Consider the following 15,465-nt stretch of genomic DNA (forward strand, 5'->3'; position numbering starts at 1 on the left):
CTTCTGGCCAGAGGTGTTGATCTTCCTTCCTCTGCCCTTGCTTATCTCCTTGGGGGAGGAGGGAGCAACTTTAGGGATGAAGAAGTTTTACCACTTTTATTCTGTAAATATTCCGGAAGTATTGTAACGTGGGGCACTGTTAGGCCCTAAGGGCATACAGCGGTGACCTCTGACTTCTCAGAGCTCAAAGGGGGGTGAAGGCATAGAGGCACAAAGGCAGAAGAGCTGAATGGATACAGAGAGGGTGCGGGGAGAGTCAGAGAAGGGAGAGGTCACTCTCAGCTAAGAAGGGGTCTGGATAACTATTTGAACAAAGGGATTTGGGATAAACAAGGGATAAGAGCGTTTACTTACCTGGATCACTTAAAAAAAGGTATTACATGAGATCTGGAGCCTTTTCGTGTGTGTGGATCTGTGTAGCTCTTCATACCACAGTTCCAGTCCATTCCCTACGCAGCAGCCAGAGTGGTGGAGCTGGGGTCCCACCGCGGGTCTGTCTGACTCCAGAGTGACACCCTTCACTACCACACCACATACAGCCAGACAATGAATGTGCTAAAAACAAACTACTGGGCAAAGAAAAGGAAGTTGGAGGGAGGCCCAGGCACCTCAGCTTCACTGGTTAGTCTCCCATCAGCTCCCCACAGTCCTCTGTAAAGCGAGCCAGACCTTCCTGCTGCAGGCTGCCTTCTGCCTCCCCCAGAGCCCTGGGCTGCTGGCAGGCAGGCTCTCCTGTGATATGGAGGAACTTGTTGGTCTCCATGGTTACGGTAACCCACTGGTAGGGAGGAGCCGAATGGAGTGCGAGGCTGGCAATGTGAGCTTCCCCCAGCCCTTGGCACCATGTGGTACTGGTATGTTGGCCGTTTCTTGGACCTTTTCTGAGAGGAAGGAGTTAAGGAAATGATGAGAAAGGGAAGAGTGGGCACACCTTCCTCCCGCTCTGGGCTGCTCACGGGCAGAGGCGTGGCTGCCTTCTCATTCACCCACTTCTCTTGGCAGGAGTGATGTTAGGAAGGAGGGTCCTTTTTGTCTGACAGCCCGGCCATGGTAGAAATTTGACTTTCCTCATTCTAGAAGGAATACCAGCTTTGCTACACTGGTACTTGTAGTCAAGTTCTTAGAGATTATAGCTCTTGTCAGGGCTCAGAGAACCCCTGTGGATGGGAAACAAAGGTCCCTACCTGAAAGTGAAGAGAGATCATAGAAAACATGGTCGAGACCTTACTGCGCACCAGTGACCGTGGTCAACGCTGGCGTGGATTTTCTCATTTCATCTTCACACTTATCCTGTGAAGTGGGAACAGCTAGTGTCCTCATGTCCCGGGTGAGGAAACTGAGACCTGGAGGTGCCAAGTGATCTTGCTGGTGGTGTTCGGTGAGCTGGTAAGGAGCGAAGGCAGGGCCCCCACTGCCTCCGGCTGCTTCCAGAGCTCTGCTGTGCTATCCTGCCTGCCTAACAAGTAAGCAGAGATACCGTCGTGAGTCTCGTGTATGGTTCCCCTCCTCTCAGTCTCTAGAAGGCAGGAACCAGATCTCTCCGTACTTTGCAACAGGCTCCAGAGGTGGGCGCTCAATGAAAGTTTGCTGAACAGGGCAACAGTAATTGGGGACTGAGATAGAGACCAGGCCCCAGTGAGCAGATTCTCAGGGATAAAGTGGTGTGGAAGCTTCTGAAGCCGTGGTTGCTCAGTAGAATCCACCATTTTTGAAGAGGAGCCCAGCATTTCAAGTGGCTCAGAAGACAGGAGATTTGAGGGGTGCTCCTTGCACCGCAGCTTCCATGCGTGCAGGGGCTGTAGGTGGCTCAGCTCGGACCTCACTCCAGGTCAGTTCTCGCCTGCCGGACTTCCCAGGCAGGCACTGGCTCTGCTGTGGCTGCTTTGAGGCACTCGGGCTCCCTGCATGGCCCAGGCTGCAGTGCTGGTCTCCCAGCCTTGGGGTGAGACTTGCAGCTTAGGGAGCTGGAGGGCAGCGAACCACCTTGCTTTTGGCTTTGCTTCAGTCACAGGCTCTGCTGGCCTCCTTTGTCAGGAAGGCACCTACCCTGGTTGGAAAAAGGGAGGAGCAGCCCTTTGGCAGTTTTACACAAGCCCAGCTCCGCTCTGCGACGGAGTATTAAGGGATGGTGGGGGTTCCCCAGGTGGAGACATCACGGTTCATTCTGGGGCTGGGGGTGTACATCCAGACTCTCCACTGGTCACTGCTTACTGAGCTTTACCAGAGCTCTCCTACCCAGAATGCTCCGCTGGTGTATTGACTCTTGGCAGTTGAGAGCGACAGTTGCTCAGGATCAAAGGATGCAAAGAAGGCTCATGGATGAACTGAAGGCGGAAGGGTTAAAGAACTAGCGATTTGCCGTGTGACGTTTCAGCTCAGTCCCATCCTGTCTCTCCCCAGCCTCTCTGAGGTCACTGCTTGGTACTTGCTCAGTTTGCAAAGCCCCTTACTGCCCCCCCCAAATAAGATTGAGGAAACAATCCTCCTGTCACATTGCAAAATCCTGGAGACTGGAAAATGAAGCCATTTGATCCCGCTCTGGCGTCTGAGTGGAGGGGCAAGCCTGAGCCCAGGGTCCAGAATAAAGCCTGACCTCTTCCACTGAGATGAGGGCCCACTTTGGGAAGGAGTGAGAGCAGGGGGTGCTGTGGGACCACCTGGGTAGGCCTTTAAAACAGCCCCTGCCCCCCACTGGCCTTAACCCAGCTGTTGGCCTTCCTGCTGTCCCAGGCACCTTTCCGGAATCTTCACATCCTTCCCCTCTTCCTAGTCTGTGGAGGAAGAGCGAGGGACTCATTCTTCTTCTGGGAGAAGTAAGAGCAGATTAGGCTTCAGAAGCATTGAAGAGGAGCTGGTGAAGGGGACCGTGAGGAACAGCAGAGTGCTGGAGTGGGCGCGAAAGCCCTGGGCTCCAGTCCCAGCTCTGCACCGGGAGGCTGACCTTGGGCAAGTCTCTTAACTTCTGCGCTCAAATTTCTCATCTGTAAGATGAAGACGCTCCCTACCCTGTAGGTTTACGGTGTGGAGAACATGGGAAGTACGTGCCAGCAGATGGTAGTACCAGAAATGCCGAATCTGTTGACCAGGGTTCATACATAAGGTGAACACTGAGTAGCATGGTCTCCCAGGTGTCTGTGCTCAGGTGCTGTGAGGTCAGTGGGAGGCTTTGCCCTTCCCTAGAGGGGTTTATGGCCTCCCAGCATGAGATCTTTAAAGAGTTGCCTAGTGGGAAAGACCCTAGCCTCGAGTAGTGGAGTGAATGTGAAGTTCATCTGGCAGCCAGAAGAAAGGCCGAGACCAGAACACAAACGGGGAGGGCTCCAGTTTGCCACAAGGACAGCAGATGCCTAGACAGCAGGGGCTTGGCTGGAGGCAGGTGTGAGGAAATGGCTTCCCCTGCTGCCCCCAGGCCCTCAAGGCCCAAAGAAAGCAGTATTGGGGGGGGGGTGGTGATGGAGACTTGGAGGTGGGTGGGAACCTGGAGATAGACTCCCAGAATCAGGGCTGGGACGGATTTAGAGAAGCATTTGGTTTGTTCCCAGCCTTTGGGCAAAATTTAGGATAAAGCATCTTATTCTCTATCAGTGACAAAGGTTCTTAGTCTAGAACCCATGGACCTAAGGGGCTTCACAGGGTTCATGAATCTCCTGATACTATGTCCAGAATACTATCTGTATAAGTGGAGTGTGCATTTTTCTAAGGTTAAACACTGCTTTTTGTGAAGTAGGAGGTCCATCTGCCACTGTTGGATGGCTGGTTTCTGCTCCCACCCCGCCCCATGGGTGTTTTGCTGGCGCTCTCTGGGTCAGCATGTCTGATTCACACGTACTCCTCCCCCCCACCCCCGCAGATGTGAGCCCCTACCCAGGTCCCACCTGCTGCAGGTGAGATAATGGCTTTATGACAACCTGGGCTGGAGTAAGTCTCCTCCTCACCCTCTCCCAGCTGTTACCCAGCAAAGCACCTTGGGGAGGGTGGGGCAGCCCACTTCCGGAGAGGGGGAGGGGAAGGGAGAAGGAAGTTGATCTAAACCCGCCTCTTTCTCTCTCTGTCTCCCTTCCTTCCCGTTAGCCTCCTGCCCCTTTCCTCCCACCTTTCTCCTGGGTAGTGTCCGAGGACTGCATGCATTTTCTGGCTACCAGACCCTGGCCCACAAGAAGCCGCAGGGCTTTGTCCCCGTTGCTCTCTTGCCAAGCCTGGGCTCTCTCTGCTAGTGGTGGTTTCGGTTGCGACACAGTCCAGGTTCCCAGGCAGGAGCCGCTTGGCCTGGCTGCTTCGCTCCTTTTCACTGACGAGGTGGTGGAAGGTGTCGCCTGCTTCAGCTGAGTAAGGGTGGCTGACGGAGCCAGGAGCCCCCGCCCTGGGCCTGGCTCTTCCCGGCCTCTGTACTTTGCCCTCACTGCCTGACAGATTCTGCCGTGGGCTCTGCTGAATGGAAGTCGCTGGTAGTCCTTGTCCCTTTCTCCAGCCGGGTATGTTTCCCCCCTTTTTTTTTTTGCTGTGGAATTGCCCCCTCCTCTTTCATCCGTCTCACCCCAAACACAGGATCTTTGAAGAGTTGCTAAATGGAGCCAGGCAGCAACTAGCACAGGGAAGTGCTCCTCCTGGGAAGAGGCGTTGGCTGAGAAAGGAAGAGGGGGCAAATACCCAGAGAAGACTCTCCCCTTAGGTGGAGTGAGCAGGCCCAGCCCGAGTGAAGGGAACAGGCTGATGACAGGCAGAGGCCCAGGGAGGGCGCACGAGTGCTACAGTGAGGGGAGACGGATCTGGGGCGGCCACCCAGGGCCGATGCCCAAGGGACACTTTTCCTCCATTCCACAGTGCCCAGGCGCACTCTGCCTCTGGCCAGGGAGTACCTGCCTATCCCCCTTCCCAGCTTGGCCCCCTCCCGGCCCCAGGGAAGTCTCGGGACACTCGAGGCCAAACCTGAGTGCAGAGCCCCAAAGCGTGAGCTTTTCTAGGGGAGAACTGTTGGTCAGGGCCTCCAGCATTAGGGAAGGGGCCCTGCCTACCTGAGTCAGCGCCGGGCCTCTCGGGGTGGAGGCAGTCTTCCGGGCAAACGTGGCAACACGCCTAGGCTGAGTTCTGAGATCCAGGTTGAAGGGCCCATTGGATATAAGACTTTTTTTTTTCATCCTCATGTCCTCCTGCCTTCTCTCCTCTCGGTTGAGGACCTCAAAGCTGTTTAGGCCCTAATTCTGAATCAGGCCTGCTTAGTAACCTGTGTGTTCTGCCATTTGGTTCCAAATACTGCCTCACAGGGTGACCCCTTGTTCTTTCTGAAAGCTGCCTGACAGCCGTGGTGTCTGCTTTCAGCAGACTGGCCTCAGAGCTTTGGGGCCTGCCTATGGTGTGATGTCAGCCAGAGCTTTAAGGATGTCTGGTGTTCCATGTCTTCCTGTGTGCAAGGAGGATGGGGGTGGGGGGCAGAGCATGGCTCTAGCTAGATCCTGCTTAGTTGGCCCAGAAGGGCAGCTAGTCTTCAGCCCCCCACCCTGTTGGTGAGATCTGGGTCCAGGTTACAAGGGCCTAGTCGAGAACCAGGGATGGGACCCTCTCTCCATGATAGCCACCCACACCCCTACCTCCTCTTCAGCCTTCAAAGAAGCTGCCTCTCATGGGGCCTTGGTCCAAGGAACATTTCCTACTAGAGACTTTCTCCTTTCTCTGCTTCCTCACCCTGTCCCACATCCCTGCTGTGGGAAATATCTCACAACATAGCAGAGGCAGAAGGGGGTAAGAGAAGGACTGTGTCCTTTGAGTCCTGAGAGTTGGGTAGTTCGGCCCTGAGAGGGGAGTGTGTGACTTTTAGAGCAGGGGATCAAAGAGCACACACCAGTTCTCTGCTTCTCTGGGTCCCGGACAAGCAGAACCCTCTCTTTGACTGTCCTGGATACCTAGCTTGGAATCAACCCTTCACAGCTGCCCTGTCGAGTCCCCTCCTGTGAAGGCTAAAGGTGCTGGTGTAGGCCAGGTGGCTGATGCTCAGCCGGGACCTCTCCCCAGCCGGGAGGGCCCATACATAGCATCTCTCGGCCTCCAGCTAGCCTGCAGCCGGCTTAGGAGGGCTTGACTTAGATGCAGAAGTCTTGCTGACAATGAGACTTCTGGCTTTGCAAATAGGCTTTGTAGTATTTAGGAACTAAAAATAATGGCATTCACAGTGGTTCTTTTTTGAGCATTGGATAAGGCATTTTTACATATTTTCTGTCACCTAATGAATGTGAAATAGGGACTGCTTTATCACCGCTTTACAGATGAGGAAACTAATGCTAGTAAGTGGGGGAGCCAGGACTGGAACCTCGTTCTGTTGGACAGAGCTCCTCAGCACCCACTAGGCCGTCTCCTGACACCCGTGTGTGGGATCGTCCCACGTCGGTCATCTTTTAGGTGGTTCCCTTCCTGCTTTGTAATAATCTCATCTGCCTCATGAGGATGTTGTGATAATAATAAAGTTAACATGTGCTGAGCAAGTGGCAGATTCGGGACTTGAACCCTGGTGGTTTGTCTCTGCATCTCTACTCTTAAGCACCCCTCTCTGTCCCAGTAAGGAGGAGGGTCGTTGCTGTTCCTTGAAGTTCTGTGTGCAGCTGAGCCTCGGGGTGGGGGGAGGATGCTGTCCTGCTGCACAGCACAGAGCAGCCCCTGGAGCGGGAAGCGTTGCGAGGGATGGGCAGAGCAGAGCTCAGGATAGGCAGCAGGGTTCCCAGATTTGGCTTCAGGGAGCAAAGGACCCACAGCCTCAGGTAGACACTAAATTCTCATTGCAAACTTTGAGGACTTGGGGACTGTCAAGACCCTGCTGCCTTTGGCTCATATCCTCAGAAAACAGGAGAGTGACAAGAAATTTAGGAGGTGATTTAGAGGTTGCCAAGGAAACTTTTCACTCATCTTCCTATCTTGGAAGTTGGGGCAGAGGGAAGTGTTTTCCTATTCGTAGCCCCTGAGGGCTGAAAAGCAACAGGTTGGGGAAGCACGCTGCTTGCCAAGGAACCCTGGACAGTTCCTTGGGTGGTAGCAAGTCATTTCTTTTCTCTGTGGTTTTTGAGGGCTTCACTTAGAGCCAGAAAAGGACCGTGAAAGAAAGAATTTTGAGTCACACTTCTCTGGTCACCCTGCTCCCCCAGATTGTTTCCTTGAAGTTTCAAGGCAGCTCTGGATGGTTCTGGGATGAGACTCTGGCAGCACTTTATCCCCATTATGCTGGAGCAATGGCATCAGGTATTCTGGAAGAGGCAAATCAGTGCTCTTGACCAGAGCTAGACCAGACTCTTAACAGTTTGACTGAGATATAATTCACATCCCATACAGTTCACCCATTAAAGTGTACAATTCAGTGGCTTTTAGTAAATTCTCAGAGCTGTGTATCCATCACCACAGTCAACATTCCATTAGAGTATTTTCATTACTGCAGAAAGAAACCTCACAGCCCTTAGTTGTTACCCCTAAGTCCCCTCACCCTCTTCAGCTCTCCTCAGCCCTAGAGTAATCTCTTTCTTGTCTCTATGGATTTACCTACTCTGGACATTTCAAATAAATGTAATCATATAACCTGTGGTCCTTTGTGAACAGCTTTGTTCACTTAGCATAATGCTTTCAAGGTTCATCCATGTTGTAGCATATGTCAGTACTTTTTTTTTTTTAAGTTATTTTCTTTTTTGGGGGGGCGCGCTGCGTTGGGTCTTCGTTGCTGCACACGGGCTTTCTCTAGTTGCAGTAGGCAGAGGCTACTCTTTGTTGCGGTGTATGGGCTTCTTATTGCGGTGGCTTCTCTTGTTGTGGAGCTCCGGCTTTAGGCGCGCGGGCTTTGGTAGTTGCGGCGTGTGGGCTCAGTAATTATGGCTCGCGAGCTCTAGAGCGCAGGCTCAGTAGTTGTGGCGTACGGGCTTAGTTGCTCCGCGGCATGTGGGATCTTCCCGGATCAGGGGTGGAACCCGTGTCCCCTAGCACTGGCAGGCGGATTCTTAACCACTGCGCCACCAGGGAAGTCCCTTCTTTTTCTTTTTAATTGCCAACGAATATTCCACTGTGTGGATGTTTCACAATTTGTATATCCACTTATCAATTGACAGACATTTGTGTTGTTTCTACTTCTTGGCTATTATGAATGTGTGATACTACAAATGTACATTAATGTGCAAGTTGCTCTTGGGTATGTAGCTAGGAGTGGAATTGCTGGATCACATGGAACTCTACATTTAGCCCTCTGAGGACTGTACAGGTCTTCCTGCAGATGTATGTTTTCATCTGGACCGTACCTTTTTTGTGTTATGTTTGTATACCTGTTGGTGCCAGTCGTTGTCATTTCTGCTTCCTCACACCCTTATTTGAGCTATGGGATATCCAAGGAGGGCAGAGGGTGGCCTTGCGCAGACCCTGTCATTCCATTTTTTCATTGCACAAGTATTCATTGAGCATCTACCATAATGCAGTCTGTCTAGGTGCAGGGATGTATCAGTGAATAAACGATACATGCCTGCCTTCATGAGCTTCCATTCTTGCTGGATAGACAACAGATCAATGTAAAGTGATACATAATAAAGAGAAATGTAAAGTGTTGGGTGGCAGTGAGTGCTTTGCAGTAATTCTGATCATGCTCCTGCGACTTGGAGATGTAGCCTTATCAAAGCGTGAACAGGCGACAGGGAGGACGGTAGACGGCGCTCTCCCACATGAGGTGGAGGAACTGTTGGGTTGTTACAGGGGATGTATTGCCAGGCAGTGGAGCCAGTGATGGGACAGCTTAGGTCCTAAGCTCCAGCGCCCACAGGGTGTTGACGCTGGACCTTAGGCTGTGCTCTTTTGGAGCGAAGGTGGGCGCTCTTCCCATCTCCTTTTACCCCCCTGCCTTATGATTCTTCCTTTGCGTGCCTACCAGCCTCCTGGAGTCGGCCCCCATACCCCAGCCTCTTGCGGTTTTTGCAGAGAGCTAAGGGCAGTGGTACGGGGAACCGGAAGGGCAGCGTACTCAAAGGTGTACATGTTTCTACCCTGCAGCCCACCTTGGGACACCTCGACTCCAAGCCCAGCAGTAAGTCCAACATGCTGCGGGGCCGCAACTCAGCCACTTCTGCTGACGAGCAGCCCCACATTGGCAACTACCGACTCCTCAAGACCATCGGCAAGGGTAACTTCGCCAAGGTGAAGCTGGCTCGGCACATCCTTACTGGGAAGGAGGTGAGCTCTGGGGTTGGGGACATGGCAGCATCTCCCAACTCTTGATACCCCAGCAGGTAGTAGTGGGACTTCTACCACAGCCGGCCTTTTGTTTATCAGGCAGAAATGAGATCTGAACAGATAGGGGTGCTAAGAGGGATAGGGCCAAAAGGGGGCAGAAATATAAAGGAGGAAGTAGATGCGAGTCCTGAGTTTAGCCTGGTCAAAGAGGTAATCTTGGGCTTTTTATCTCTTGTTCAGGTAGCTGTGAAGATCATTGACAAGACTCAACTGAATTCCTCCAGCCTCCAGAAAGTAAGCACACAGTACCTCCTGTCCCTTTCTAAACCTCTGTCAGGAGTTAATGATCTGCTGACCCCATTTGGACCTCCTCTTGAACCCCTAATTCAGAATCTCTGGTCGTTTCACTGTTGCCACCATCCCTTTCCATGGCTCTGCTATCTTTAGGGTTTTGGTTGGATCACCTGTGTTGGCTTCTCCTGATTGAGCTTCCTGGCCACAGACACTGGCTCTTTAGAAGTCTTTCTGCCCCTTTCCTGCCCCTTGGCCTACCTGTCTGACCTACTTCCTGCATCTTGTTTTCTTCTGGCCTGTGACCAGCCCTATGCAAAAACACATGTATATAGCCAGTACTAGAAACACATGCAGTTAACTGTAAGATCTGAATGAACCAGGGGAGTGGCTCTAGAAGTACAGGGATAAGAGGAGGCAAAGAACCTGCCCCTGGATTCTGTGCCAGCTACATTTCAGAGAAGGTATGGAAGGCTGGGGTTTTTCGAAACTAAACTCCAGTTTCAAGCCTCTTACAGTACGTGCAGATTAATGACAGGTCCTCCCAGTTTTCCTTCTCACTTCTAGGCTTCTTTTTTTTTTTTTTTTTTTTTTGTGGTACGTGGGCCTCTCACTGTTGTGACCTCTCCCGACGCGGGGCACAGGCTCTGGACGCACAGGCTCAGCAGCCATGGCTCACGGGCCCAGCCGCTCCGCGGCATGTGGGATCTTCCCGGACCGGGGCACGAACCTGTGTCCCCTGCATCGGCAGGCAGACTCTCAACCACTGCGCCACCAGGGAAGCCCCTCTAGGCTTCTTTTGACTAACAGTTGCAGAGTCCTTGGCATGTAGTCTTTGCTAGATGAGGTTGAACTTTTCCTTCCCTTCTTGACTTGCAGTGGAAAACTGAGGTCTTACTTAGCTGGTCAGGGAACCCTCCAGGTGAGACCACATATGTAGGAGTGAGAAAAGAGGGCTTTCATCTGCAGAAGAGGGACAGCTTACCAGTGCCTGGTTGGTGTAGAACTGGAAACTGTCTGCCCTCTGCCCCCACCCTGGGCTCCGTCAGTTAGGGGAAGGAAGAAATCTCCCGTCGGGCTCCCAAAAAGCTGCCCCTATTCAGGTCAGTCGGATTTCCTCATACTCCAGCTGACCCTGGCTCAGATTTTCTGACCTTGATTAACCTACCTAGTTCCTTGCATCTTCTGGCAGATTGAGTTTTTCTTTTCATGAGCACATTTGTTACTTGAGTTGGGAGAGGGCATAACCTGATGCTAACAGCCAACTACAGTGAGGTTGGGAAGCTTGGGACTAGAGGTTGGGAGCTGTGACTGAGAGAGACACTCAGAGAATTAGTGTGAGTTGAGGTGCCCTGACATGCTGACAGCCAAAACCAAGGTGTTTCCTATTTTTTGTTACCCCTGGGATCCCCTCAAAGTTCTTTGACTCAAAGGAAACATGGCTGTCATCACCAGGGCTTCCCTGCTGCTGGGAGCTTTCCGGAAGGCAGGGAAAGAGGGCTACTCTTGACATGTTGGCTCAGACCCCACAGAGGAGAAGCCAGCTCGGTGTGGGCCATTTGGTCTTCGGAGCAGTTTAGCCTGCCAGAGTCAGCTAGGCCATCTTACTTCCCACCTCTTTTTTCTCCCTGCCTCTTCCTGACTGGCTGGAAGCACCAGCACCAGACAAATATAGCCATTTTTAAAGCCTTTAAACACACTCCACTGCCAAGGCCAATCTGATTCTGGCCAAATCACTCTGTTTAAATTTGATCCCAGCAATGATCCCTAAAGGACAAACGCTGAAGACGCTAACCTCTTTGGGGTTCTAGACAAGCCCAGAAAACTCCACGCTCTCCTAGGAGAACGCCCTTTCCAGGCCCATTATTGCCCCTGAGGTGGCATCCAGGATTTTTTGCCTCTTCATCCAAGATAACTATTGGGCCTGGGAAGAAAGCAAGAAAAACCTGTGCTCTAACAAGAAAAGGGAGCCAAGGTCAGAATCAGTTCTCGAAGATTAGAAAACCTGTCTCATCTTTTCCTTTCCAGCTCACAAAAGCTCTGGGATCTCATTAAAGGAAAAAAAAGAAAGATGTGTTCACTTTTCCCCGTAAAATATAGCCTAGATTAGGTCTCCATACCTCCCCTCTCCTTAAAAACAAAAACAAAACACAACACAACTAGTTCTGCTCCTTGTGCAAACGGTGAGGCCTAGAAGTTGCAGAAAACCCCACCTCCAGTTCTCTGGCCCCCGCAGAGGGGATGGAGTTCGTTTCTGTCATCTTTCTTTATGGAAATGTATGGTTTGGAGTCCCTGATTTTGTTTCACAAAGAGAGCGTGAGTGTGTGGAGGTGGATTTGATTAAAATTGGCATCAGCTATATATAGGAGTGGCTTCTTCTGTCACCACCCCGAGGCCCAGGAGAGAAAGGCGTACCCACTAGTGCAGAGCCCTCTGACTTTTGTAAGTCACAAGGTGGCCCCTTCAGAGGGGCCCCTTCAGAGCTCCCCTACCTCTTCACACAGACCAGGCTAGAGTCTGCTTTGTCAGTGACCTGTAGAAGCCGCTCAGGTTCTAAATGTTCCATGTACGTGGGCTCACGCTCCCTCTTTCAGAGGCACGCAGCCAAAACCCGTCTGCTGTTTGGGGGCTGGATTTGGGGAGACAACACCCAAGGGTGCAGCTGGCTCGTCCAGATGCTGCCCCTGAGGGTACAAGTCTTGAGAGCCCAGATTTCCTCGCACTGACCCTTCTTGCTCTCCTTCCCCGCATGTCCTTCTCAGCCACTGGGGACGGGCATGGAGGATCTGGACAGCTACTCTGTTTCTTTTCCCTGCCAGTTTTCTCTTTTGGAAAAAGCATCCTAGCAGTGGCTCTGTTTGGAGGGGACCTGAGGGGAGCAAGCTGAGCAAGCATGACCCCTGGTATTTTATTTTCCAGCTGTTCCGTGAAGTAAGAATAATGAAGGTTTTGAATCATCCCAACATAGGTGAGAACCAGTCATCATTCCTTTCCTCTTTGCCCACAGCAAGGCTCCACTTCCCAGCATGTGGCCCCTCTCCCTGAGGCACATGGCCTTCTGGAGTCTGTAGTTTTCAAGGGTGCCTCTGGGGAGCCCAGCTCAAGATCCAGCTCTGCCTCTGGAGCACAGGGCTGTCCTTAGTGGTGTGGCTGCCTCGAGAGGAACCTGTCTTTGGGAGAGTAGGAATGGGAGAGGAGGAAACTTGGATTCCTAGGATGCCCCTGTACATGTTGGGGCTCGATGTGTGGCCCCTGCTGCTTCTCTGACTCATAGCTTGGCCTTTTCTCTCGTAGTTAAGTTATTTGAAGTGATCGAAACTGAGAAAACTCTCTACCTTGTCATGGAGTACGCTAGTGGAGGTAGGTATGGAATTGCCTCTTCCTACTGTGTCCCCACCTTCCCCAGCCCCAGCAAGCTCTGATGTAGACCCTGCCCCTGTCACTTGCAGGAGAGGTGTTTGATTACCTAGTGGCTCATGGCAGGATGAAAGAAAAAGAGGCTCGAGCCAAATTCCGCCAGGTGGGTGTGACTGCCTCCATGGAGTGTGGGCCCGACCTCTGCTCTGGGGGGTTTAGCTACAAGGAGGGGCTGCCTGTCTGTAAGCGGCCTCTGGAGGGTCCTTTGGGCTTTGCTTATCTCTGTGGCAGCTGCGAACTCGGTCACAGGATCACAGCTCCACCAGCCCCTGTAGCCCACCTTCAGGTGCCCCTGAGCTGACCCCTCTTCCTTCCTTTCAGATAGTGTCTGCTGTGCAGTACTGTCACCAGAAGTTTATTGTTCATAGAGACTTAAAGGTAAGCGTGCGCTCATCTCCAGCGTCTTTGAGTCAGGGCTGGGTCATTCACCCTCTGTTAGCTGTGACATAACCATTACACCCTGAGTGTTCAAGGAAACACCAGCCTTTAATTTTTGGGAGATGATGAGGAAGCCCCTAGGGCTGCTTCTGACATAGGCCTTATGACGGGACTTAGGATCCCATTCCAGCTAGCGAGGAGAGGGTCTCTGCCATTTCACCTCCCAGCCCTTCACCTTCCGGTGCAGCCAGGCATGGCAGGAGGGCCGCAGGCAGCGTGGCGGCTGACCGAGGAAACAGTGTTGACTGTTCCACAGCTGCGTCACAGCTGCTCTGCAGACGTGTAGCGCACACACTCATCTCCTCGCGGAGCTGTTAGCACGTGAGACCACCTGTGAGTCTTCCTGGCCCCCGAGTCCTCGCAGACGTGACCACCATTAACCCAGGCCTGACAGGGAAGCTTTGCACAGCTCACAGCGTCTCTGAGCCTTCAGATCCCAGCTCGCACGTGGCTGCCTGTGTGAGGAGCGGCCTGTGCGGCCCGCCTCCAGCCCAGCCCAGCCTCTGCACACTGATTGGAGGCCTGCCCTGGAGTTGGTGGGAGAAGTTCTGACATTGAAGATGACTTCCTGTTTGTTCTTCCATTCCCCTCAGCTCCTTCCTGCCCGGTGCCGTAGTGTGATCCACTTGGTTCCCTGACATTTCCCTTCTTGCCTCCCAGGCAGAAAACCTGCTCTTGGATGCTGATATGAACATCAAGATTGCAGACTTCGGCTTCAGCAACGAATTCACCTTTGGGAACAAGCTGGATACCTTCTGTGGCAGTCCCCCTTATGCTGCCCCAGAGCTCTTCCAGGGCAAAAAATACGACGGACCCGAGGTGGATGTGTGGAGCCTGGGAGTTATTCTATATACACTGGTCAGCGGATCCCTGCCTTTTGATGGACAGAACCTCAAGGTGGAGTGAAGTGCAGGCTTAGATCATCTGTATTCTCATTTCTTCTCTTGGCCTCTGGTCTTGTCCCCGACCTCTCACCTTTGCTGCTTTTCTACATTTTTCCTGAGCCAGAGCTTCAAGGAAGGGCTTGCAAAAGGTAGCAGCTATTAAAAGCCCTCTGCACCCAGCAAAATAACCTGAGTTCCTCTCTTGAGGGCTGGGATAAATTGTTTGTCTGTTCACCCCTCCAAGGTACTCAGGATTGCAAGCCTCGGGCTGGTCAAGCGAGAGGGCGTGGGGTATTTGACATCACCGCCTCTCTAGTGAGGTGCCTTGTCCCAGGCTCTCTGCCTCTTACCATATTTCATTTATATCTGCCTGGCCAGTCTTAAGCTGTCAGGAGCCTGGATATTAGGTTCCTTCCCTTGGCCTTGGGTGATTTAAATTTCCCTCCTACAGGAGCTGCGGGAGCGGGTACTGAGGGGGAAATACCGTATTCCGTTCTACATGTCCACAGACTGTGAAAACCTGCTTAAGAAATTTCTCATTCTCAATCCCAGCAAGAGAGGCACTTTAGAGGTGAGCAGCCTGAGCCCAGCTGGTAGGAGGTCCTGGGTTCCCCAGGAAACCTCCAAGCTGAGTCTCCCTCTCTGCCCTTCCCGTTCCCTTTACTCCCCAGCAAATCATGAAAGATCGATGGATGAATGTGGGTCACGAAGATGATGAATTAAAGCCTTATGTGGAGCCACTCCCTGACTACAAGGACCCCCGGCGGACAGGTGAGGCTGTGCTGGGCCATGAGGCTGAGCCTGCCTAGGACTCAGGACCAGCCTTAACTGTATGTCCCCCCGCCACACAGAGTTGATGGTGTCCATGGGTTACACAAGGGAAGAGATCCAGGACTCGCTGGTGGGCCAGAGGTACAACGAGGTGATGGCCACCTATCTGCTCCTGGGCTACAAGAACTCCGAGGTGTGTGCCCCCTGCTCCATTCCCTGTCTAGCCAGCCTCTCTGTCAGTAGTATCCCCATGCTTCTGGCAGCTCTTGAGGGCAGAAGCTCATCTCTGAGTAGGTGTGCTCTCTACTGACTAATTTTAAGCCTCAGCCCTGGTGGTGCTAAGGTCCCCTGGCTTTTGCTTTCACTAATTTCCATCAGTAGTTCAATAGAGAAGCTGGTGGGGTCTGGGCCTGGGTCTGGGTTTCCATACGGGTGAGTAGATCTGGCTCATTCTGTGTTGGTTAGACTAGGTCTAGGTCATTCTGG

General features: G+C 52.5%; 1 protein-coding gene across 15 annotated transcripts in view; it reads left to right on the forward strand.

Annotated features, from left to right (window-relative positions):
* The window catches only part of MARK2 (microtubule affinity regulating kinase 2), a 59,187-nt gene that overhangs the window by 34,391 nt on the left and 9,331 nt on the right, over positions 1-15,465 (forward strand). For all 15 annotated transcript variants that reach the window (XM_081241158.1, XM_081241149.1, XM_081241160.1 and 12 more), the window contains exons 2-11: positions 8,998-9,177; positions 9,418-9,471; positions 12,389-12,437; positions 12,764-12,829; positions 12,919-12,989; positions 13,208-13,264; positions 13,985-14,221; positions 14,660-14,779; positions 14,880-14,979; positions 15,060-15,172. In XM_081241158.1, coding sequence (XP_081097284.1) covers positions 8,998-9,177; positions 9,418-9,471; positions 12,389-12,437; positions 12,764-12,829; positions 12,919-12,989; positions 13,208-13,264; positions 13,985-14,221; positions 14,660-14,779; positions 14,880-14,979; positions 15,060-15,172 — 1,047 coding nt within the window. The remainder of the gene's footprint in view (positions 1-8,997; positions 9,178-9,417; positions 9,472-12,388; positions 12,438-12,763; positions 12,830-12,918; positions 12,990-13,207; positions 13,265-13,984; positions 14,222-14,659; positions 14,780-14,879; positions 14,980-15,059; positions 15,173-15,465) is intronic.

The sequence above is a fragment of the Mesoplodon bidens genome (assembly GCF_964165515.1).
Source record: "Mesoplodon bidens genome assembly, chromosome: 7".
Lineage (NCBI taxonomy): Eukaryota > Metazoa > Chordata > Mammalia > Artiodactyla > Ziphiidae > Mesoplodon > Mesoplodon bidens.